This window comes from Procambarus clarkii, chromosome 69 (genome assembly GCF_040958095.1).
Source record: "Procambarus clarkii isolate CNS0578487 chromosome 69, FALCON_Pclarkii_2.0, whole genome shotgun sequence".
Lineage (NCBI taxonomy): Eukaryota > Metazoa > Arthropoda > Malacostraca > Decapoda > Cambaridae > Procambarus > Procambarus clarkii.
Genome location: NC_091218.1, coordinates 9,994,403 through 10,020,404, shown reverse-complemented (window position 1 = coordinate 10,020,404; position 26,002 = coordinate 9,994,403). Strand labels below are relative to the sequence as shown.

Below are 26,002 nucleotides of genomic sequence, written 5' to 3'. Positions count from 1 at the left end.
TCGTCGCATTTCATGGCTCAAATTGTCGCAAATTTAATTGGTGATATTAACAAGTAGAATGTGTATTTATAATAATATCTTTCATAAACAGCCACAAAATCTTTAATATTTATTAAACAAAACGTGTCTGGAAGTTAAATCAACTCCACAGGACAATAAATTTGTTATATAGATACTAGCGTTATTCGTTGGTATGTGTTCGCTATTTAAACTACTCATGTCCTTTTCGTTCATAGAACACCGAACCCTACACGCTCTCTGATATATTGCTTAATTAGCAAATATTCACAAATAAAGGTTATATTTGTATATGTTATCAGAAAGGCAGATATAAAATAGTTTTTGTGAATCCATCACAGAGATTATACCTTATTAGAGAGAAAAAATATTCATATTTTAAACAAGGCTTCTTGGCCGACGCTCTCCCTTTCGATGGGAACTACGACCTTTTGAAGATCAATGTTAATTGAATCTAGATATTGTAAAAAACGAAGTTTTTTATGTCATCAGAAAGACATATAAGCTGCATGTTAATACTTTGGTATAAATATTACTGAAGTGAAAGTGAAGATATATGCCTTTTTATAGTTACTTGATGGCTCGCTCAGGGAGTGTGAAGGCCTGCACACAAGCCAATCAATTTTATAATTAATGTACATATATGCAAAGTAGCGTCAAAGGTCTTTATTTCAGAATAAAGACAGATGTAGACGATAATGTAAATACATTTCAAGGAAAACATATCTTAAATGAAAGCAAATATAAGGTCAAATAAATAGCCAATACCACACCATCGCCAGTGTCCGGACACATGAATAGTCGTAATTTGAATAACAAAGCTTAAGTTGCATTCACTGGAAAGGCGAAGAGTTAGGGGTGACATGATAGAGGTTTACAAGTGGGTGAATGGACATAACAAATGGGATATTAATAGGGTATTAAAAGTATCAACACAAGACAGAACACGAAACAATGGGTATAAATTGGATAAGTTTAGATTTAGGAAAGACCTGGGTAAATACTGGTTCAGTAATAGGGTTGTTGATTTGTGGAACCAATTGCCGCGTAACATTGTGGAGGTGGGGTCCCTCGATTGTTTCAAGCGTGGGTTGGACATGTATATGAGTGGGATTGGGAGGTTATAAATAGGAGCTGCCTCGTATGGGCCAATAGGCCTTCTGCAGTTGCCTTTGTTCTTATGTTCTTATGTCCGTGAAGACTGGCTCGATGCCGTTGTCTTCCCTGTTCACAAACCAGGGTCTCTGGGAACATCATCTAAGGACTTTTGCACTATTGCCTTCCAAGTTGTGTCTACAAACTCTTTGAACATATAGTTAACGTTTCTCTGATATGGTTCTAGGAACACCATCACCTTCTCTCCCCTTCTCAATTTGGTTTCCGCAAGTGCTGAAGCACAACAGATGTCCTGGTGAACTTGGACGTCTATATTCGTACTGCTTTTGCTACGAAGACCTCCGGTGTTGCCGTCCTTTTTGACCTGGAAAAGGCTTATAACACCACTTGGTGATATCATATTCTATCCTAGCTTCATTCCTTTGGCCTTCGTGGTCTTCTCCCTCTCTTTCTTCGCAACTTCCTTTCTCGTTATTCCTTTCAGGTGAGGCTTGGTACCGCTCTCTCTGCCTCTTTTCAGCAATACCAAGGTGTGCCTCAGCAACCCGTTCTCACACAAGACAGCACATTTTACTTATGCTTAAAGTCAATATGTTGAATGTGAATTAGTACATATGTGATATATTCCCAGTTACCTTTTTTCCAAGGCCCAAACTCTTCCTCACGTACCAATTTACGTCTCACAGTACCCGTTCATCAACGTAGATAGCAGAATAGTCGTGATTAGTTCAATTATAATGAAAATTGTAGTTTTCAGGTCCCACATGGGTTGTGAAATGTACCTACTATTGTCCATGCTCTTAGAATATTACAGATCAGCTACATCCTATTGAAAGCTCGTAGTTTTGTTTTGAGAAATATTAGTTGTTTTTAGTAAATTATAATAAGCACTATAAATTATTACATAGAATAACAGTGCTTCACCAATCAATATTATATACAATAGTTTGTGCTTTAAAAATCTTTAAAGAATGTTTGTAGGAACGCTAACAGAAAACGATATTACGTTGGAATGTCTATGGGGTAAACTACTGCAAACAGGATGGTATAGTGTCTACTATACCAACTATAGGATGGGTATATTTGTTCCGAACCATAATGGAAACAGACCCAACTATGGGATCGGTTAACCCAAGTATCGCGTTTCCAAAAGGGTCGCCCATGTTGGAAAAGACGAACGCCGAAAGAATATTGTTGAAAACATCTTGATGACTTATTAAACCAAAATTATTTATTAGTCAGTAGAGAGACAAAAACGCGATCTATCTGTAAAACCTCTACCAGACAAATATTTTAAGTAAAACCGAAGATATTTGTAGTTTTATAAAAGGGGCAGTTTTCATCGCTCGTCGAGCTCGAAAACCGCCGCATTCATCTCAGAACCATATGCCTATTTCACGCAGATTCCTTAATAAACGTAAGAGTTTCATGTCACAAGAAAGATAGAAATATAAGCTTCATTCTAAATACCTTACCAGCTGTCACGGGCTGCTTCCTGGTGGATGGAGGCCTGGTCGACGACCGGGCCGCGGGGACACTTAAAGCCCCGAAATCATCTCAAGATAACCTCAAGATAACTAACCCCCCTGAACATGCGCCAACAGCCTAATTGCTCCTTAATTCTTATGTTATGTATGATGATATCTGTATGTGAACTGACTAGACACAGCGCATTATGATACACACGAAGCATCTCATTACTGTCAGCGATAATATGAAAATAAAAAGATCGATAAAGGAGCATGCGGCGAGCAGCCCCAGTAGGGAGTGTGGAAATCGCGAAACACGTGATTTCCCTTTCTGTCCATATCTACAGAGGAAACATATTTTTCAGGCGCTCTTGTGGCTAGTATCAGCCTTTGTTCAGTTTCCTGCCAGTGGTGTAATGGCGTAGTAGTCACCTAGGCGCTGTGCACCGCTCGTACCAGCACAACTGGTGTTGTTATAGAAGAACATAAGAATGAAGGTAACTGCAGAAGGCCTACTGGCTCATAGGAGGCAGCTCCTGTTTATAACCACCCTATCTCATTCATACAAATGTCTAACCTACGCTTGAAACCACCAAAGAATACTCTTCTATTATGTTATGCGGTAATAGGTTTCACAGATCAATAACCCTGTTACCGAACCAGTATTTACCCAGATCTTTCCTAAATGTAAACTTATCAAATTCATACCCTTTGTTTGCTGTTGTCTTGTGTTGATACTTTTAATACTCTATTAATATCCCCCTTTGTTATGGTCATTCATCCACTTGTACACCTCTATCATGTCACCCATAATTATTTGCCTTTTAAGCCAATGTAATTTAAGCTTTGTCAATCTTTCTTCATAAGACAAGTTTCTAATTTGCGGGATTAACTTCGTCATCTTACGCTGGACGCGTTCTATTGAATTTTTATCCATTTTATATTAAGGCGACCAAGACGGAACTGTATAATCTAAATGGGGCCTAACAAAAGCAAGATATAGCTGAAGAACCACACCAGGTGTCTTGTTACGAACGCTTTGATTAATAAATTTCAGTGTCCTATTTGCCTTATTATGCATTGATTTTTTTGGTTTCAAATTCTTACTTATCATAGCTCCCAGATCCCTTTCGCAATCCGACCTCGCAATCTCAACACCATCTAACTCGTATCTTGTAACTCAGTCATCATTACCTAGCCTCAAAACCTTACACTTGTTAGCATTAAACTGCATCTGCCAATCTTTTGACCATTTCAAAACCCTATTTAGATCGTCTTCAAGTGATTGAGAGTCTTTTTCCGTGTTTATTTCCCCTCCAGATTTTTTAATCATCGGCAAATTTGCAAATATTGCTGATCAAACATGAATTTAAATCTTTTATATATATGATGAATAACAGAGGTCCCAGGACAGAGCCTTGAGGCACTCCACTTAAAACATTTTCCCACTCTGAATTAACCGTATTTATACTAACTCTTTGTTTCCTTTGGTATAGGCATGTCCTAATCCAACTTAATATAGCACCCACCAATACCGTGAGGCTCTAATTTTTAATAAGTCTTTCTGGTTGATACCTGGTTGATACCTGGTTGATGGGGTTCTGGGAGTTCTTCTACTCCCCAAGCCCGGCCCGAGGCCAGTCTCGACTTGTGAGAGTTTGGTCCACCAGGCTGTTGCTTGGAGCTTCCCGCAGGGCCACATACCCACCACAGCCCGGTTGGTCCGGAATTTCTCTTAGAAAACCGTCCAGTTTTCTCTTGAAGATGTCCACGGTTGTTCCGGCAATATTTCTTATAGTCGCTGGGAGGACGTTGAACAACCGCGGACCTCTGATGTTTATACAGTGCTCTCTGATTGTGCCTATGGCACCTCTGCTCTTCACTGGTTCAATCTTGCATTTTCTTCCATATCATTCACTCCAGTACGTTGTTATTTTACTGTGTAGATTTGGGACCTGACTCTCCAGTATTTTCCATGTGTATATTATTTGGTATCTCTCTCGTCTCCTTTCTAGAGAGTACATTTGGAGAGCTTTGAGACGATCCCAATAATTTAGGTGTTTTATCTCGTCTATGCGTGCCGTATATGTTCTTTGTATTCCCTCTATTTCAGCAATCTCTCCTGCTCTGAAGGGGGAAGTGAGTATTGAGCAGTACTCAAGACGGAACAACACAAGTGACTTGAAGACTACAACCATTGTGATGGGATCCCTGGATTTGAAAGTTCTCGTAATCCATCCGGTCATTTTTCTGGCTGACGCGATATTTGCTTGGTTATGCTCCCTAAACGTTAGATCGTCGGACATCATTATTCCCAAATCCTTGACATGCTGTTTTTCTACTATGGGAAGATTTGATTGTGTTTTGTACCCTGTATTATGTTTCAGATCCTCATTTTTGCCGTACCTGAGTACCTGAAATTTATCACTGTTAAACATCATGTTATTTTCTGCTGCCTAATCGAAAACTTTGTTGACATCTGCTTGTAGTTTTTCAATGTCTTCAGCAGAGGTAATTTTCATGCTGATTTTTGTGTCATCTGCAAAGGACGACTCGAAGCAGTGACGTGTATTTTTGTCTATATCAGATATGAGAATAAGGAACAGTAGGGGTGCAAGGACTGTACCTTGAGGTACAGAGCTTTTAACATCGCTTGGACTCGATTTTATCTAATTGACTGTTACTCTTTGTGTTCTGTTCGACAGGAAATTGAGTATCCAGCGTCCTACTTTTCCAGTTATTCCCATTGACCTCATTTTGTGAGCTATCACCCCATGGTCACATTTGTCGAACGCCTTTGCAAAGTCTGTGTATACAACATCTGCATTTTGCTTTTCTTCTAGGGCTTCTGTGATTTTGTCATAGTGATTGAGTAACTATGACAGACAGGATCTTCCTGCTCTAAATCCATGTTGTCCTGGATTGTGCAATTCATTGTTTTCCATAAAACTAGAAATTTGATTCCTAATCACTCTTTCAAACACTTTTATTATGTGTGATGTTAGTGCAACTGGCCTATAATTTTTTGCCAAGGCTTTACTCCCCCCCCCCCTTGTGCAACGGGGCTATATCTGCAGATTTAAGTGCTGCTGGTATCTCCCCTGTATCCAGGCTCTTTCTCCATATTACGCTGAGTGCTCGCGCTACTGGTACTTTACATTTCTTTATGAATATTGATTTCCATGAGTCAGGCCCAGGAGCTGAGTGCATAGGCATATTGTCAATTTCTCTTTCAAAGTCTTCCGAGTTTGTGGTAATATCCGTTATATTATCTGCAGCTTGAATGTCATTCATAAAGAAGCTGTCTGGGTCATCAACTTTCATGTTGTTTATTGGTGTGAGCTAAACATAGCCTCATACTGGCCTCTTTCATGTGGCACTGTATCAAAAGCTTTGCTAAAGTCAAGGTGCACAACATCGCAAACCTTACTACTGTCAATTGCCGCAACTAGGCTGGAATAAAATGATAGGAAATTTGTTAAACATGAATGACCATTCGTAAAACCAAGTTGCGAATCATTTAGTAATTTATGTTTTTAAGATGAAGACAAATGGTATTTGCAATTATCGTTTCAAGTAACTTTCCCACAATAGACGTTAAGCTAATTGGCCAATAGATTGACACACGTGATCTATCTCCTTTCTTGACAATTGGAACCACATTATCAACCTTCCACGACTCTGGCACCCTGCCTGATTCTAATGATATATGAACAGTGAGTAGCAACTGCAGGCAACTGTTTTGTATTCAAGTTATGATATGAATATCAAGGACGTAAATAGTTCTTATTATTACATCTGGGAAGTGAGGCAGGACAATACAGTGAGTGAGGCAGGACACCACAGTGAGTGAGGCAGGACACCACAGTGAGTGAGGCAGGACACTACAGTGAGTGAGGCAGGACACCACTGTGTGTGAGGCAGGACACCACAGTGAGTGAGGCAGGACACCACAGTGAGTGAGGCAGGACACTACAGTGAGTGAGGCAGGACACCACAGTGAGTGAGGCAGGACACCACAGTGAGTGAGGCAGGACACTACAGTGAGTGAGGCAGGACACCACAGTGAGTGAGGCAGGACACCACAGTGAGTGAGGCAGGACACCACAGTGAGTGAGGCAGGACACCACAGTGAGTGAGGCAGGACACCACAGTGAGTGAGGCAGGACACCACAGTGAGTGAGGCAGGACACCACAGTGAGTGAGGCAGGACACCACAGTGAGTGAGGCAGGACACCACAGTGAGTGAGGCAGGACACCACAGTGAGTGAGGCAGGACACCACTGTGTGAGTGAGGCAGGACACCACTGTGTGTGTGAGGCAGGACACCACTGTGTGTGTGAGGCAGGACACCACTGTGTGTGTGAGGCAGTACACCACTGTGTGTGTGAGGCAGGACACTACTGTATGTGTGAGGCAGGACACTACTGTGTGTGTGAGACAGGACACTACTGTGTGTGTGAGGCAGTACACCACTGTGTGAGTGAGGCAGGACACCACTGTGTGTGTGAGGCAGGACACCACTGTGTGAGTGAGGCAGGACACCACTGTGTGTGTGAGGCAGGACACTACTGTGTGTGTGAGGCAGGACACTACTGTGTGTGTGAGGCAGGACACTACTGTGTGTGTGAGGCAGTACACCACTGTGTGAGTGAGGCAGGACACCACTGTGTGTGTGAGGCAGGACACCACTGTGTGTGTGAGGCAGGACACCACTGTGTGTGTGAGGCCAGACACCACAGTGTGTGTGAGGCAGGACACCACTGTGTGTGTGAGGCAGGACACCACAGTGAGTGAGGCAGGACACCACAGTGTGTGTGAGGCAGGACACTACTGTGTGTGTGAGGCAGGACACTACTGTGTGTGTGAGGCAGTACACCACTGTGTGAGTGAGGCAGGACACCACTGTGTGTGTGAGGCAGGACACCACTGTGTGTGTGAGGCAGGACACCACTGTGTGTGAGGCAGGACACCACTGTGAGTGAGGCAGGACACCACTGTGTGAGTGAGGCAGGACACCACTGTGTGTGTGAGGCAGGACACCACAGTGAGTGAGGCAGGACACCACAGTGTGTGTGAGGCAGGACACCACAGTGAGTGAGGCAGGACACCACAGTGAGTGAGGCAGGACACCACAGTGTGTGAGGCAGGACACCACAGTGTGTGAGGCAGGACACCACAGTGAGTGAGGCAGGACACTACAGTGAGTGAGGCAGGACACCACAGTGAGTGAGGCAGGACACCACAGTGAGTGAGGCAGGACACTACAGTGAGTGAGGCAGGACACCACTGTGTGTGAGGCAGGACACCACAGTGAGTGAGGCAGGACACCACAGTGAGTGAGGCAGGACACCACAGTGAGTGAGGCAGGACACTACAGTGAGTGAGGCAGGACACCACAGTGAGTGAGGCAGGACACCACAGTGAGTGAGGCAGGACACTACAGTGAGTGAGGCAGGACACCACAGTGAGTGAGGCAGGACACCACAGTGAGTGAGGCAGGACACCACAGTGAGTGAGGCAGGACACCACAGTGAGTGAGGCAGGACACCACAGTGAGTGAGGCAGGACACCACAGTGAGTGAGGCAGGACACCACAGTGAGTGAGGCAGGACACCACAGTGAGTGAGGCAGGACACCACAGTGAGTGAGGCAGGACACCACAGTGAGTGAGGCAGGACACCACTGTGTGAGTGAGGCAGGACACCACTGTGTGTGTGAGGCAGGACACCACTGTGTGTGTGAGGCAGTACACCACTGTGTGTGTGAGGCAGGACACTACTGTGTGTGTGAGGCAGGACACTACTGTGTGTGTGAGGCAGGACACTACTGTGTGTGTGAGGCAGTACACCACTGTGTGAGTGAGGCAGGACACCACTGTGTGTGTGAGGCAGGACACCACTGTGTGAGTGAGGCAGGACACCACTGTGTGTGTGAGGCAGGACACTACTGTGTGTGTGAGGCAGGACACTACTGTGTGTGTGAGGCAGGACACTACTGTGTGTGTGAGGCAGTACACCACTGTGTGAGTGAGGCAGGACACCACTGTGTGTGTGAGGCAGGACACCACTGTGTGTGTGAGGCAGGACACCACTGTGTGTGTGAGGCCAGACACCACAGTGTGTGTGAGGCAGGACACCACTGTGTGTGTGAGGCAGGACACCACAGTGAGTGAGGCAGGACACCACAGTGAGTGAGGCAGGACACCACAGTGTGTGTGAGGCAGGACACTACTGTGTGTGTGAGGCAGGACACTACTGTGTGTTTGAGGCAGTACACCACTGTGTGAGTGAGGCAGGACACCACTGTGTGTGTGAGGCAGGACACCACTGTGTGTGAGGCAGGACACCACTGTGAGTGAGGCAGGACACCACTGTGTGAGTGAGGCAGGACACCACTGTGTGTGTGAGGCAGGACACCACAGTGAGTGAGGCAGGACACCACAGTGTGTGTGAGGCAGGACACCACAGTGAGTGAGGCAGGACACCACAGTGAGTGAGGCAGGACACCACAGTGTGTGAGGCAGGACACCACAGTGTGTGAGGCAGGACACCACAGTGAGTGAGGCAGGACACCACAGTGTGTGTGAGGCAGGACACCACAGTGAGTGAGGCAGGACACCACAGTGAGTGAGGCAGGACACCACTGTGTGTGTGTGTGAGGCAGGACACCACAGTGAGTGAGGCAGGACACCACAGTGTGTGTGTGTGAGGCAGGACACCACAGTGAGTGATGCAGGATACCACTGTGTGTGTGTGTGAGGCAGGACACCACAGTGAGTGAGGCAGGACACCACTGTGTGTGTGTGTGAGGCAGGACACCACAGTGAGTGAGGCAGGACACCACAGTGTGTGTGTGTGAGGCAGGACACCACAGTGAGTGAGGCAGGACTCCACTGTCTGTGTGTGTGAGGCAGGACACCACAGTGAGTGAGGCAGGACACCACTGTGTGTGTGTGTGAGGCAGGACACCACAGTGAGTGAGGCAGGACACCACAGTGTGTGTGTGTGAGGCAGGACACCACAGTGAGTGAGGCAGGATACCACTGTGTGTGTGTGTGAGGCAGGACACCACAGTGTGTAAGGCAGGACACCACAGTGTGTGAGGCAGGACACCACAGTGAGTGAGGCAGGACACCACAGTGAGTTAGGCAGGACACCACAGTGAGTGAGGCAGGACACCACTGTGTGTGTGAGGCAGGACACCACTGTGTGTGAGGCAGGACACCACTGTGTGTGTGAGGCAGGACACCACAGTGAGTGAGGCAGGACACCACAGTGAGTGAGGCAGGACACCACTGTGTGTGAGGCAGGACACCACAGTGAGTGAGGCAGGACACCACTGTGTGTGAGGCAGGACACCACTGTGAGTGAGGCAGGACACCACTGTGTGTGTGTGTGAGGCAGGACACCACAGTGTGTGTGAGGCAGGACACTACTGTGTGTGTGAGGCAGGACACCACAGTGAGTGAGGCAGGACACCACAGTGTGTGTGAGGCAGGACACTACTGTGTGTGTGAGGCAGGACACCACAGTGAGTGAGGCAGGACACCACAGTGTGTGTGAGGCAGGACACCACTGTGTGTGTGAGGCAGGACACTGAGACTGCGATCAATGTGTTACTTAGTGTGACCAAGTTTCAGTGTACCCTGCCTCCCCTGGTACCCTTCCCAGCCTCCAGTGTCACCAGCCTCCCCTGGTACCCTTCCCAGCCTCCAGTGTCACCAGCCTCCCCTGGTACCCTTCCCAGTCTCCAGTGTCACCAGCCTCCCCTGGTATCCCTCCCAGCCTCTAGTGTCACCAGCCTCTCCTGGTACCTCTCCCCAGCCTCCAGTGTCACCAGCCTTCCCTGGTACCTCTCCCTACCCTCCAGTGTCACCAGCCTCCAGTGTCACCAGCCTCCCCTGGTACCTCTCCCTACCCTCCAGTGTCACCAGCCTCCCCTGGTACCTCTCCCTACCCTGCAGTGTCATCAGCCTCCCCTGGTACCTATCCCAGCCTCCAGTGTCACCAGAATCCCCTGGTACCTCTCCCAGCCTCCAATTTCACCAGCCTCCCCTGGTAACCTTCCCAGCCTCCAGTATCACCAGCCTCCCCTGGTACCCCTCCCAGCCTCCAGTGTCACCAGCCTCCCCAGGTAACTCTCCTACACTCCGGTGTCACCAGCCACCCCTGGTACCTCTCCCAGCCTCCAGTGTCACCAGCCTCTAGTGTCACCAGCCTCCCCTAGTACCACTCCCTGCCTCCAGTGTCACCAGCTTCACCTGGTACCTCTCCAAGCCTCCAGTGTCACAAGCCTCCCCAAGTACCTCTCCCCAGCCTCCAGTGTCACCAACCTCCCCTGGTTCCCCTTCCTGCCTCCAGTGTCACCAGCCTCCCCTGGTACCTCTCCCCCACCCTCCAAAGACACCAGCCTCCCCTGGTATCTCTCCCAGCCTCCAGTGCCACCAGCCTCCCCTGGTACCTCTCCCAGCCTCCAGTGTCACCAGCTTCCCCTGGTACCTCTCCCCAGCCTCCCCTGGTACCTCTCCCAGCCTCCAGTGCCACCAGCCTCCCCTGGTACCTCTCCCAGCCTCCAGTGTCACCAGCCACCCCTGGTACCTGTCCCAGCCTCCAGTGTCACCAGCCTCCCCTGGTACCTCTCCCAGCCTCCAGGGTCACCAGCCTCCCCTGGTACCTCTCCCAACCTCCAGTGTCACCAGCCTCCAATGTCACCAACCTCCCCTGGTACCTCTCCCAGCCTCCACTGTCACTAGCCTTCCCTGGTACCTCTCCCAGCCTCCAGTGTCTCCAGCCTCCCCTGGTACCTCTCCCAACCTCAAGTGCCGCCAGCCTCCCCTGGTACCTCTACCAGCCTCCAGTGTCACCAGCCTCCCCTGGTACCTCTACCAGCCTCCAGTGTCACCAACTTCCAGTGTCACCAGCCTCCCCTGGTACCCCTCGCAGCCTCCAGTGTCACCACCCTCTCCTGGTACCTCTCCTCAGCCTCTAGTGTCACCAACCTCCCATGGTACCCCTCCCAGCCTCCAGTGTCACTAGCCTCCCCTGGTACCTCTCCCCAGCCTCCAGTGTCAACAGCCTCCAGTGTCACCAGCCTCTAGTGTCATCAACATCCAGTGTCACCAGCCTCCCCTGGTACCCCTCCCCAGCCTCCAGTGTCACCAGCCAACCCTGGTACCTCTCCCAGCCTCCAGTGTCACTAGCCTCCCCTGGTACCTCTCCCCACCTTCCAGTGTCTACAGCCTCCACTGGTACCTCTCCCAGCCTCCAGTGTCACCAGCCTCCCCTGGTACCTGTCCCAGCCTCCAGTGTCACCAGCCTCCCCTGGTACCTCTCCCAGCCTCCAGTGTCACCAGCCTCCCCTGGTACCTGTCCCAGCCTCCAGTGTCACCAGCCTCCCCTGGTACCTCTCCCAGCCTCCAGTGTCACCAGCCTCCCCTGGTACCTCTCCCAGCCTCCAGTGTCACCAGCCTCCCCTGGTACCTGTCCCAGCCTGAAGTGTCACCAGCCACCCCTGGTACCTCTCCCAGCCTCCAGTGTCACCAGCCTCCAGTGTCACCAGCCTCCCCTGGTACCTCTCCCAGCCACCAGTGTCATCAGCCTCCCCCTGGTACCTCTCCCAGTGTCCAGTGTCATCAGCCTCCCCTGGTACCTCTCCCAACCTTCCAGTGTCACCAGCCTCCCCTGGTACCCCTCCCCAGCCTCCAGAGTCACCAGCCTCCCCTGGTACCCCTCCCCAGCCTCCAGTGTCACCAGCCTCCCCTGATTCCTCTCCCCACCTTCCAGTGCCACCAGCCTCTCTTGGTACCTCTCCCCAGCCTCCAGTGTCGTCAGACTACCCTGGTACCCCTCGCAGTCTCCAGGGTCACCAGCCTCCGCTGGTAACTTTCCCAGCCTCACATGGTACTCCTCGCAACCTCCAGTATCACCAGCCTCCCCTGGTACCTTTCCCAGCCTTCAGTGTCATCAACCTCCCCTGATACCTTTCCCAGTCACCAGTGTCACCAGCCTCCCCTGGTACCTTTCTCAGCCTCACATGGTACCCCTCGCAACCTCCAGTATCACCAGCCTCCCCTGGTACCTTTCCCAGCCTTCAGTGTCATCAACCTCCCCTGGTAACCCTCCCAGCCTCCAGTGTCACCAGCCTCCCCTGGTACCTCTCCCAGCCTCCAGTGTCACCAGCCTCCCCTGGTACCTCTCCCAACCTCCAGTGTCACCAGCCTCCAGTGTCACCAGCTTCCCCTGGTACCTCTCCCCAGCCTCCCCTGGTACCTCTCCCGGCCTCCAGTGTCACCAGCTTCCCCTGGTACCTCTCCCCAGCCTCCCCTGGTACCTCTCCCAGCCTCCAGTGTCACCAGCTTCCCCTGGTACCTCTCCCCAGCCTCCCCTGGTACCTCTCCCCAGCCTCCAGTGTCACCAGCCTCCCCTGGTAACCCTCCCAGCCTCCAGTGTCACCAGCCTCCCCTGGTACCTCTCCCAGCCTCCAGTGTCACCAACCTCCCCTGGTACCTTTCCCAGTCACCAGTGTCACCTGCCTCCCCTGGTAACCCTCCCAGCCTCCAGTGTCACCAGCCTCCCCTGGTACCTTTCCCAGCCTCGAGTGTCACCAGCCTCCCCTGGTACCTCTCCCAGCCTCCAGTGTCACCAGCCTCTCCTGGTACCTCTCCCTGGCCTCCAGTGTCACCAGCCTCCCCTGGTACCTCTCCCAGCCTCCAGTGTCACCAGCCTCCCCTGGTACCTCTCCCCGGCCTCCAGTGTCACCAGCCTCCCCTGGTACCCCTCCCAGCCACCAGTGTCACCAGCCTCCCCCTGGTACCTCTCCCCAGCCTCCAGTGTCACCTGCCTCCCCTGGTAACCCTCCCAGCCTCCAGTGTCACCAGCCTCCCCTGGTAACCCTCCCAGCCTCCAGTGTCACCAGCCTCCCCTGGTACCTTTCCCAGTCACCAGTGTCACCAGCCTCCCCTGGTACCTCTCCCAGCCTCCAGGGTCACCAGCCTCCCCTGGTACCTCTCCCAGCCTCCAGTGTCACCTGCCTTTTTTTAAAGTAAGCCTGTGTTCAAATAAAAATATTATTTTCAAATAATATGGGCATACAACAAGTAAAAAATTAATATTTGGCCCGAATTTACCCAATGGCCACCTTCTCTCTAGTGGCCTCGACGAAGGCAGGAAGTCGGTGGTTTATCAAAGGTTCCGTCATTTTTCCTGATGGTTAACCAGCTGTATTTTGAACTAGTAATATTTTGCAGTTTTGGCTTCTGCGAGTAGGCGGTTCCATGTAACCGCCTACAGTTTGTAACCTGTGGGTGGAAAAGTATCTCCTGTTTTCTGTTCAACATTGTGGTTTGTTGAGCTGGACGCTATGTCCCCGTGTATATGTTACCTTGGAACTTTTAAAGAAGTGGCCTGGATCAATATCCTCCCAATTTGTATCCTCCAAATTGTATAGTATTTGTATAGGTTTCAATTTTACATTTTTGTTTACAGTTAACTAACTCGTAAAGAACAAGAGAACAGATAAATTAGGTGAAAGGAGATATGCCCAATCTTCTCTGCCCCCGCCCTGGATTTTCGACTGTGAGTCGAGAACAAATACAAAGTACACCTTGCAGAGACCTAATTTAGTTGATGTCGAATGTTCGGTTTGACATCAACTACCTGCCGCCCTTGGTACCCTTTGGGTGATTTTTCTCACCACAGCTTTTAGAGAACAAATCCTCAAGGGCCGTGACGAGGACTCGAACCTGCGTCCGGGAGCATCGCAGACGCTGCCTTAATCGACTGAGCTACGACATGGTAAAAGAGTTGAAATAGAAGTTCTACTGATCTTACTTGATCTCGCAGCCTCTCCGAGACACAAACCAGGGTTTTACACAAATCCCCCCTGCACTCGAGCTTTGTCAATAGACTGTTTTCTCTCTTCGCCCTTACATCAAGGGAGAAGAGAGAAAACGGCCTATTGACATAGCTCGAGTGTAGGGGGGAGTTGTGTAAAACACTGGTTTGTGTCTCGGAGAGGCTGCGGGATCCAGTAAGTTCAGTAGAACTTCGGTTTCAACTCTTTTACAATGTCGTAGCTCAGTCGATTAAGACAGTGTCTGCGATGCTCCCGGACGCAGGTTCGAAACCTCTTCACGGCCCTTGTGGATTTGTTCATTTGATGCATCACGTTAGTGTGATTTCTGTGTGTAATGATGCAACAGCTTTTAGTGATTGCTGGATTCTCACTCCAAGCTCCTATTTTCACCAATTTACTGCAAGTTAATGCAAGATCTGGTAGTTGTGAGTAGAGTGGAAGTAGATTACGATCGTACGTTATTATATTTTTGACCCTGGGTAAGAATCCTGGAATCGGGAAGAGGAATTTAGCAATATCTGTATTGTCTTGGAATTTTTTGCAAAATCTCTGAATATGAGGGAGTAGGAGTACTGGGGAGAGGGAATAAGGGTAGGAATGAGTGGAGGTTAAGGGAGAAGGGGAAATAAGTGAGGGGAATGAGTGAGGGGGAAGTAAGAGGGAGAGTGGGAAAGAGTGGGGGAGTGTTACGGCCCTCTCGGGACGCAACGGGGTTCTTACTCTGATGTAGTTAGAGGAAGATATATATCCGGCCCCAAGCCAGTAGAGGCTATCAAGGGATGCGATCCGTGACGCAAGTAACTTAAAGGGAGTAGGGAAAGAAAGGTAAGAACTTAATATAATATAATATTCACCTTCACCGTTTAAATATATATAATAAAAGAGTACACAAGGGGGAGGGGTATTAACACTTTACAAGGGGATCAACACTGTAGTCTTCTGCTGGAGACTATGGATCCTCGAAGCTAGGTGCTGAGTCCGCGGTGCTTACTTCGTGGCCTCAAGACGTGTCCTCTGAGAACGCCGAGTCTACCCTGGCCACAGGTCAGCCACAACACAGGTCCACTGGGGGCACCGTCGTGGAGGCCGTCAACCACACGTCCAGCAGGTCTGCTGGCAGGTACTGAGCCACCAAGGCTGGTACGGCCACTCCACGAACGATATAAGGGGTACGCCCTAGACAGGAGTCTCGTGTGATATCACCAATCACCTTCCTGTCCTCAATACCCCAGTGGATTATCGTCTCCGACCGTCGGTCCCGGGTAAATCCTTCCACTGCCACTCCACTGGCAGGCTTAACACACCACAGTGTTCTTCCGGGGGGACGACGTCACAACAGCTGCAGCAAACTTCACAGTATGGAGACTGGCTGCCTCGGGTAGACTGACTCCACCTTCAACACAGTGGTCCCAGGTCGGCTCTGTAAGCAGACACGTCATTAATAACCGGGACACTAATACACCACACTCACAGGCTCAGATACAAACGCCTGGCATATCCATTCCATAGATGGCGCTGTCGTCGGAGCACCACCTCACCAGAGGTCAGGAGCGGCGGTGTTGAGCGCTGAACCAGACTGGAAACTGGTCCTCGAGGCCAGTACACGCTGTCCTCACTAGGTGTCGTCGTTCGTTTGGCGGGGGTTTCGGGAGCTGACCCACAGATGGCGTGTTTGTCACTGCTCCAGGCACGGACGCTGGATCCGGGTTCGTAACAGGGAGTAAGAGGGAGTCGGAATGAGAGGGGGAGTAAAGGGGGAGTGGCAAAGAACCTCACACCACCACTCCCAACACTACCACACACCACCACTCCCAACACTGCCACACACCACCACTCCCAACACTACCACACACCACCACTCCCAACACTGCCACACACCACCACTCCCAACACAGCCACACACCAACACTCCCAACACTCCCAACACTGCCACACACCAACACTCCCAACACTGCCACACACCACCACTCCCAACACTCCCAACACTGCCACACACCACCACTCCCAACACTGCCACACACCACCACTCCCAACACTCCCAACACTGCCACACACCACCACTCCCAACACTACCACACACCACCACTCCCAACACTACCACACACCACCACTCCCAACACTGCCACACACCACCACTCCCAACACTGCCACACACCAACACTCCCAACACTCCCAACACTGCCACACACCAACACTCCCAACACTGCCACACACCACCACTCCCAACACTCCCAACACTGCCACACACCACCACTCCCAACACTGCCACACACCACCACTCCCAACACTCCCAACACTGCCACACACCACCACTCCCAACACAACCACACACCACCACTCCCAACACTACCACACACCACCACTCCCAACACTGCCACACACCACCACTCCCAACACTGCCACACACCAACACTCCCAACACTCCCAACACTGCCACACACCAACACTCCCAACACTGCCACACACCACCACTCCCAACACTCCCAACACTGCCACACACCACCACTCCCAACACTGCCACACACCACCACTCCCAACACTCCCAACACTGCCACACACCACCACTCCCAACACTCCCAACACTGCCACACACCACCACTCCCAACACTGCCACACACCACCACTCCCAACACTACCACACACCACCACTCCCAACACTGCCACACATCACCACTCCCAACACTGCCACACACCACCACTCCCAACACTGCCACACACCACCACTCCCAACACTGTCACACACCACCACTCCCAACACTACCACACACCACCACTCCCAACACTGCCACACACCACCACTCCCAACACTGCCACACACCAACACTCCCAACACTCCCAACACTGCCACACACCAACACTCCCAACACTGCCACACACCACCACTCCCAACACTCCCAACACTGCCACACACCACCACTCCCAACACTGCCACACACCACCACTCCCAACACTCCCAACACTGCCACACACCACCACTCCCAACACTCCCAACACTGCCACACACCACCACTCCCAACACTGCCACACACCACCACTCCCAACACTCCCAACACTGCCACACACCACCACTCCCAACACTGCCACACACCACCAGTCCCAACACTGCCACACACCACCACTCTCAACACAGCCACACACCACCACTCCCAACACTGCCACACACCACCACTCCCAACACTCCCAACACTGCCACACACCACCACTCCCAACACTGCCACACATCACCACTCCCAACACTACCACACACCACCACTCCCAACACTGCCACACACCACCACTCCCAACACTGCCACACACCAACACTCCCAACACTGCCACACACCACCACTCCCAACACTGTCAACACTGCCACACACCACCACTCCCAACACTGCCACACACCACCACTCCCAACACTACCACACACCACCACTCCCAACACTGCCACACACCACCACTCCCAACACAGCCACACACCAACACTCCCAACACTCCCAACACTGCCACACACCAACACTCCCAACACTGCCACACACCACCACTCCCAACACTCCCAACACTGCCACACACCACCACTCCCAACACTGCCACACACCACCACTCCCAACACTCCCAACACTGCCACACACCACCACTCCCAACACTACCACACACCACCACTCCCAACACTACCACACACCACCACTCCCAACACTGCCACACACCACCACTCCCAACACTGCCACACACCAACACTCCCAACACTCCCAACACTGCCACACACCAACACTCCCAACACTGCCACACACCACCACTCCCAACACTCCCAACACTGCCACACACCACCACTCCCAACACTGCCACACACCACCACTCCCAACACTCCCAACACTGCCACACACCACCACTCCCAACACTACCACACACCACCACTCCCAACACTACCACACACCACCACTCCCAACACTGCCACACACCACCACTCCCAACACTGCCACACACCAACACTCCCAACACTCCCAACACTGCCACACACCAACACTCCCAACACTGCCACACACCACCACTCCCAACACTCCCAACACTGCCACACACCACCACTCCCAACACTGCCACACACCACCACTCCCAACACTCCCAACACTGCCACACACCACCACTCCCAACACTCCCAACACTGCCACACACCACCACTCCCAACACTGCCACACACCACCACTCCCAACACTACCACACACCACCACTCCCAACACTGCCACACATCACCACTCCCAACACTGCCACACACCACCACTCCCAACACTGCCACACACCACCACTCCCAACACTGTCACACACCACCACTCCCAACACTACCACACACCACCACTCCCAACACTGCCACACACCACCACTCCCAACACTGCCACACACCAACACTCCCAACACTCCCAACACTGCCACACACCAACACTCCCAACACTGCCACACACCACCACTCCCAACACTCCCAACACTGCCACACACCACCACTCCCAACACTGCTACACACCACCACTCCCAACACTCCCAACACTGCCACACACCACCACTCCCAACACTCCCAACACTGCCACACACCACCACTCCCAACACTGCCACACACCACCACTCCCAACACTCCCAACACTGCCACACACCACCACTCCCAACACTGCCACACACCACCAGTCCCAACACTGCCACACACCACCACTCTCAACACAGCCACACACCACCACTCCCAACACTGCCACACACCACCACTCCCAACACTCCCAACACTGCCACACACCACCACTCCCAACACTGCCACACATCACCACTCCCAACACTACCACACACCACCACTCCCAACACTGCCACACACCACCACTCCCAACACTGCCACACACCAACACTCCCAACACTGCCACACACCACCACTCCCAACACTGCCAACACTGCCACACACCACCACTCCCAACACTACCACACACCACCACTCCCAACACTGCCACACACCACCACTCCCAACACTCCCAACACTACCACACACCACCACTCCCAACACTGCCACACACCACCACTCCCAACACTGCCACACACCAACAACACTCCCAACACTGCCACACACCAACACTCCCAACACTGCCACACACCACCACTCCCAACACTCCCAACACTGCCACACACCACCACTCCCAACACTGCCACACACCACCACTCCCAACACTGCCACACACCACCACTCCCAACACTGCCACACACCACCACTCCCAACACTGCCACACACCACCACTCCCAACACTGCCACACACGTGTTGGGAGTGATAAGAATTGTAGAAATCTCGCACAAAAATGACTGCAAATTTTAAAATACATGGGAAGATTAAAGTAAAAATATTTATGATAAAATGTAACAGTAATTATGGACTGTTCCGGAAAGGTTTTTCGACTTGTTTGCGGTAGCACAGCAGCAGCAGCAGCAGCAGCAGCAGCAGCAGCAGCAGCAGCAGCAGCAGCACCAGCAGCAGCAGCAGCAGCAGCAGCAGCAGCAGCACCAGCAGCACCAGCAGCAGCACCAGCAGCAGCACCAGCAGCACCAGCAGCAGCAACTTCAGCAGTAGCAACAGTAGCAGTAGCAACTGCCGCAGTAGCAACAGTAGCAGCAGCAGTAGCAACTTCAGCAGTAGCAACAGTAGCAGCAGCAGTAGCAACTGCAGCAGTAGCAACAGTAGCAGTAGCAGCAGCAGCAGTAGCAGCAGCAGCAGCAGCAGCAGCAGCAGCAGTAGCAGCAGCAGCAGCAGCAGCAGCAGCATAAGGCGAAGCTTCACCAGCAGTAGCAAGAGGTTGAGGTTAGGCAACATCATCAGCTGTAGCAATATTAACAGTAGTTGCAGCAGTAGCAACAGTAGCAGTAGCAGCTGCAGTAGCAACAGTAGCAGTACCAGTAGCAACTGCAGCAGTAGCAACAGTAGCAGTAGCAGTAGCAACTTCAGCAGTAGCAGCAGCAGTAGCAACTTCAGCAGTAGCAGCAGCAGTAGCAACTTCAGCAGTAGCAACTGCAGCAGTAGCAACAGTAGCAGTAGCAACAGTAGCAGCAGCAGCAGCTTTCAAGTGGGAGATGAGTGCCAGGCATCACCCGCAGCTTCCTTACCAAAATGTGTATCACTATATCAGGTTAATAATTTATCTTCCCCACAGATGAGTCGCTTGCTGAGTGGCCGCCGGAAGGCTGAGAAGTCAGCACAGCAAGGACACAAGCGCCAGAACAGTCAGCACCGTATGGTGACGAAGGAGAAGTCAGTACAACAAGGACACAAGCGCCAGTATAGTGCCGTGTTGTGGGTATTGTTCATGATGGTCACTACTGTGCCCTCTGCTCTAGCACTCCCGCACCCCGCTCCTGCTATCTCATTTCCTCCTGCTTATCCAACAACACCTTACCCAACACCACCTTATCCAGCACGTCCTTATCCAACAACACCTTCCCTAACACCACCTTCCCTAACACCTGGTGCCCAAGCACAGGTTTACCCAGCGCCTGCCCACTCAGCACCACATCAAGCACCAGATGACAGGACATCTCTTGTTTCGGCCTCTGTTGATGACGCACCTGCTAGCCGGCTACCTGTTGATGACGCACCTGCTAGCCGGCTACCTGTTGATGACGCACCTGCTAGCCGGCTACCTGTTGATGACGCACCTGCTAGCCGGCTACCTGTTGATGACGCACCTGCTAGCCGGCTACCTGTTGACCAGAATTACACAGGTATTTGATGGTTAATATATTCTCAGAATCCATAACACCTCACCTCACACACACACACACACACACACACACACACACACACACACACACACACACACACACACACACACACACACACACACACACACACACACACACACACACACACACACACACACACACACACACACACACACACACAACAGTAGAAGGCCCAGGCAGGAGTACGAGGACAGCAACAAGACATGTATGGATGAACTGCAGAGGGCAGCAACTTTAGCGCATAGAATGAGAGCGAAGCTGCTGGTCATGGGGGACCTAAATCACGGAGAGATAAATTGGGAAACGAGGAATCCCCATGGCGGGGAGGAGACCTGGGGAGCGAAGCTGGTAGACGTTATTGACAGGAATTTCCTAACACAGCATGTGAAAGAAGATACTAGGGAAAGAGGAGGGGATACGCCCAGCCTATTAGATCTCATTATCACTCAGAATGTAGAAGACATCGAGCAGTTGGAACATGAAATACCACTAGGAGCTAGTGACCATTGTGTCCTAGTCTTTGACTATATGATGGAGCTTAAAATTGTGACCAAAGGACAAGAGGTCCGGGAAAGGAGACTTGATTACAGAAAAGGGGACTACAGAAGGATAAGGGACTACCTGGGAGAAGCGCAGTGGGAGGAAGAACTTAGAGGAAAAACAGTGCAAGGTATGATGAACCAAGTCATATTGAAATGCAAGGAGGCTGAAGATAGATTTATTCCAACAATAAAGGAAAAAAGCAGGAGGGAATATAATAACCCATGGTTTAATAGACAGTGTCAGGAAGCAAAGGTGAGAAGCAGGAGGGAGTGGAGGAAGTACAGAAGACAAAGGACAGAGGACAACAGGATTAGATGTAACAGAGCTAGGAATGATTACATTAACATAAGATGAGTGTCGGAAAGGAATTATGAGAACGATATTGCAGTCAAAGCGAAAAAGCAACCAAAATTACTACATAGCCATATAAGAAGGAAGATGTCGGTAAATGACCAAGTGACAAGACTGAGGAAAACAGAAGGGGCATATACAGAAAGCGACAAGGAAATCTGCGAGGTACTGAATGCAAAATTCCATGGAGTGTTCACAACCGAGCCTGAGCAGCTCCCATTGTTAGAAGAGATTACCCAAGATGAAAGACTATCGGATATAGAGGTGACAGCAGAGGATGTAATGAAACAGTTGACAACACTGGATGCAAATAAAGCTGTTGGACCAGACAAAGTATCACCGTGGATACTCAAGTAGGCAGCGCAGGCTCTCAGTGTGCCTCTGGCAATGATCTTTAATGAGTCACTTATGTCGGGAGAATTGCCCAGTTGCTGGAAGGAGGCAAATGTCGTACCGATTTTCAAAAAGGGTGATAGGGAGGAGGCACTTAACTACAGACCCGTATCACTGACAAGCATCCCCTGCAAAATACTTGAAAGAATAATTAGGCTAAGACTTGTTGAGCACCTGGAGAGCATTGGGTTTGTAAACAAGCACCAACATGGGTTCTGGACAGGGAAATCATGCCTAACAAACCTTTTAGAATTCTATGATAAAGTAACAAGGATAAGGCAGGACAGAGAAGGCTGGGCAGACTGCATATTTCTTGATTGCCAAAAGGCCTTTGATACGGTACCGCACATGAGACTGCTATACAAACTTGAGAGGCAGGCAGGAGTAAGCGGAAAGGCCCTAGTATGGGTGAAGAACTACCTAACAGGAAGGAGCCAGAGGGTAATGGTAAGGGGCGAAAAGTCGGACTGGCGAACAGTAACAAGTGGAGTACCTCAAGGATCGGTGCTGGGACCAATCCTCTTTCTAATTTACGTAAATGATATGTTTACAGGAGTGGAATCATACATGCCAATGTTTGCAGATGACGCAAAATTAATGAGAAGAGTTGTGACAGACGAGGATTGTAGGATCCTCCAAGAGGACTTAAACAGGCTGCAGAGATGGTCAGGGAAATGGCTACTGGAGTTTAACACCAGTAAATGTAAAGTTATGGAAATGGGATCAGGTGACAGGAGACCAAAGGGACAGTACACAATGAAGGGGAACAGCCTACCTGTAACGATTCGAGAAAGAGACCTGGGAGTGGATGTGACACCTAATCTAACTCCTGAGGCACATATAAATAGGATAACGACAGCAGCGTACTCTACACTGGCGAAAATTAGAACTTCATTCAGAAACCTAAATGAGGAAGCTTTTAGGGCGCTTTACACTGCCTACGTGAGACCCGTCTTAGAGTATGCCGCGCCATCATGGAGCCCCCACCTGAAGAAACACATAAAGAAACTGGAGAAGGTTCAGAGGTTTGCGACGAGGCTTGTCCCAGAGCTACGAGGGATGGGATATGAAGAGCGGCTGAAGGAACTGAACCTTACGACACTAGAGAAAAGAAGGGAGAGAGGAGATATGATAGGGACATATAAAATACTCAGGGGAATTGACAAAGTGGAAATAGATGAAATGTTCACACGTAATAATAACAGAACGAGGGGACATGGGTGGAAACTGGAAACTCAGATGAGTCACAGAGATGTTAGGAAGTTTTCTTTTAGCGTGAGAGTAGTAGAAAAATGGAATGCACTTGGGGAACAGGTTGTGGAAGCAAATACTATTCATACTTTTAAAACTAGGTATGATAGGGAAATGGGACAGGAGTCATTGCTGTAAACAACCGATAGCTAGAAAGGCGGGATCCAAGAGTCAATGCTCGATCCTGCAAGCACATATAGGTGAGTACATATAGGTGAGTACACACACACACACACACACACACACACACACACACACACACACACACACACACTGTATTTTATGGGGGCCTCGTAGCCTGGTGGATAGTATAATTGGATAGTATATAAAGGATAATTCTGTGGCGCGGGTTCGATTCCCGCACGATGCAGAAACAAATGGGCAAAGTTTCTTTCACCCTGAATGCCCCTGTTACCTAGCAGTAAATAGGTACCTGGGAGTTAGTCAGCTGTCACGGGCTGCTTCCTGGGGTGTGTGTGTGTGTGTGTGTGGTGTGGAAAAAAAAATAGTTAGTAAACAGTTGATTGACAGTTGAGAGGCGGGCCGAAAGAGCAAAGCTCAACCCCCGTAAAAACACAACTAGTAAACACAACTAGTAAACACACACACACACACACACACACACACACACACACACACACACACACTGGTGGTGGCGTTGGTGGCTGAATGGACAGCACGCTGGATACGTAGTCCTGTGGTCCGAGATTCGATTCCCGGCGCCGGTGGTAACAGATAGGAAGAGTTTCTTTCACCCTGATGAGCCTGTTACCTAGCAGTAAATAGGTAACTGGGAGTTACAGCTGTTATGGGCTGCTTACCGGGGATGTGTGTGTGTGTGTGTGTATGTGTGTGTGTGTGTGTGTGTGTGTGTGTGTGTGTGTGTGTGTGTGTGTGTGTGTGTGTGTGTGTGTGTGTGTGCGTGTGTGTGTATGTGTGTGTGTGTGTGTGTGTGTGTGCATGTGTGTGTGTGCGTGTGTGTGTGGGAATAAAAATTGGTTAGTATTTAGTAACAGTTGATTGATTGACAGTTGGGAGGCGGGCCGAAAGAGCAGAGTTCAACCCTCTCAAGCACAACTAGGTGAATACACAACTGAAGGAATGATCAAACATATGGTTGTTAGAGTTTAACCCAAACAAATGTAATGTGATGAAGATAGGTGTAGGGAGCAGCAGACCAGATACAAGGTATCATTTGGGAGAAATTCTGCAAGAATCAGAGAGAAAGAAAGAGCTGAGGGTTGACATTTTGTTTTTATTATTTACTAGCTATACCTGGCCATGCATAGCTGTGGCTCAGCAACGCAACATTCCCTTGTCTCCCAGTTCTCCCCACCATTTTCCCCTCCCCGTCCCCTCGTCCTCTACCCCATTCCCCCTCTCCTCCGTCCCCTTGTCCTCCCCCACCATTCTCCATTCCCTGTCCCCTCGTCCCCGCCATCCCCAACTGCCCCATCCCATCGTCCCACCATTACCCTCTATCCTGTCCCCTCGTTCCATCATTACCCCCTATCCTGTCCCCTCATTCCATCATTACCCCCTATCCTGTCCCCTCGTTCCATCATTACCCCCTATCCTGTCCCCTCGTCCTGCCAACCATCCTCTACTCCCGTTCCCTCGTCCTCCCCACCATTCCCCTCTCCCTCGTCCAATGAATACCCAAATGATCTGATGTTCCCATCACTGAATTACAAGAAAAACAGTTAAAAAAATGAAATTGAAAAAAAAAAAACTATATTCACGAAATGAACGGTATGGTAAACACAGCTCAATTCCAATGCAAAATATTATTTTACACAAAATAATTCAATAAAAATGAAAATTTATCAAAATCTAGGAAAATTAAATTCATCAAGGAAATCAGAAATATTGAAATGGAATCGTAACATATTTAGTATAGCATGTGTTGCTCTTATGTGCAACAGATGGCGCTGTTAACGAAAAAAAATGTTTTTACCTGTCATTGGTGTGGCATCTATACTTATACTCATGAAATTAATGATATGGTAAACAACATAGCTTAATTCCAACGCAATGTCACACAAAATATTTATATCAAAATGAAAACAAATAAAAATTTATGAATATTCAATTTGCCAATGCAATCGTAAATATTGAAATGGAATCGTAACATATTTAGTATAGCGTGTGTTGCTATTACGTGCAACAGATGGCGCTGTTTCTTAAAAAAAGAATATTTTTTTACCTGTCAGAGGTGTGGCATCTATATAGTAGGTATATAAAAACATGTGCGTATTCAAATGGAACGTTGTGT

The 26,002-nt window shown here is 50.0% G+C and overlaps 1 protein-coding gene across 1 annotated transcript in view; it reads left to right on the top strand.

Annotated features, from left to right (window-relative positions):
- Positions 1-3,001: 3,001 nt before the first annotated feature.
- Positions 3,002-26,002, top strand: part of LOC123772347 (histone-lysine N-methyltransferase EHMT1) — a 111,571-nt gene continuing 88,570 nt past the window's right edge. Inside the window, exons 1-2 of the mRNA XM_069311337.1 lie at positions 3,002-3,100; positions 20,601-21,168. Of these exons, the coding sequence (XP_069167438.1) occupies positions 3,095-3,100; positions 20,601-21,168 (574 nt within the window). The 5' untranslated portion in view covers positions 3,002-3,094. The remainder of the gene's footprint in view (positions 3,101-20,600; positions 21,169-26,002) is intronic.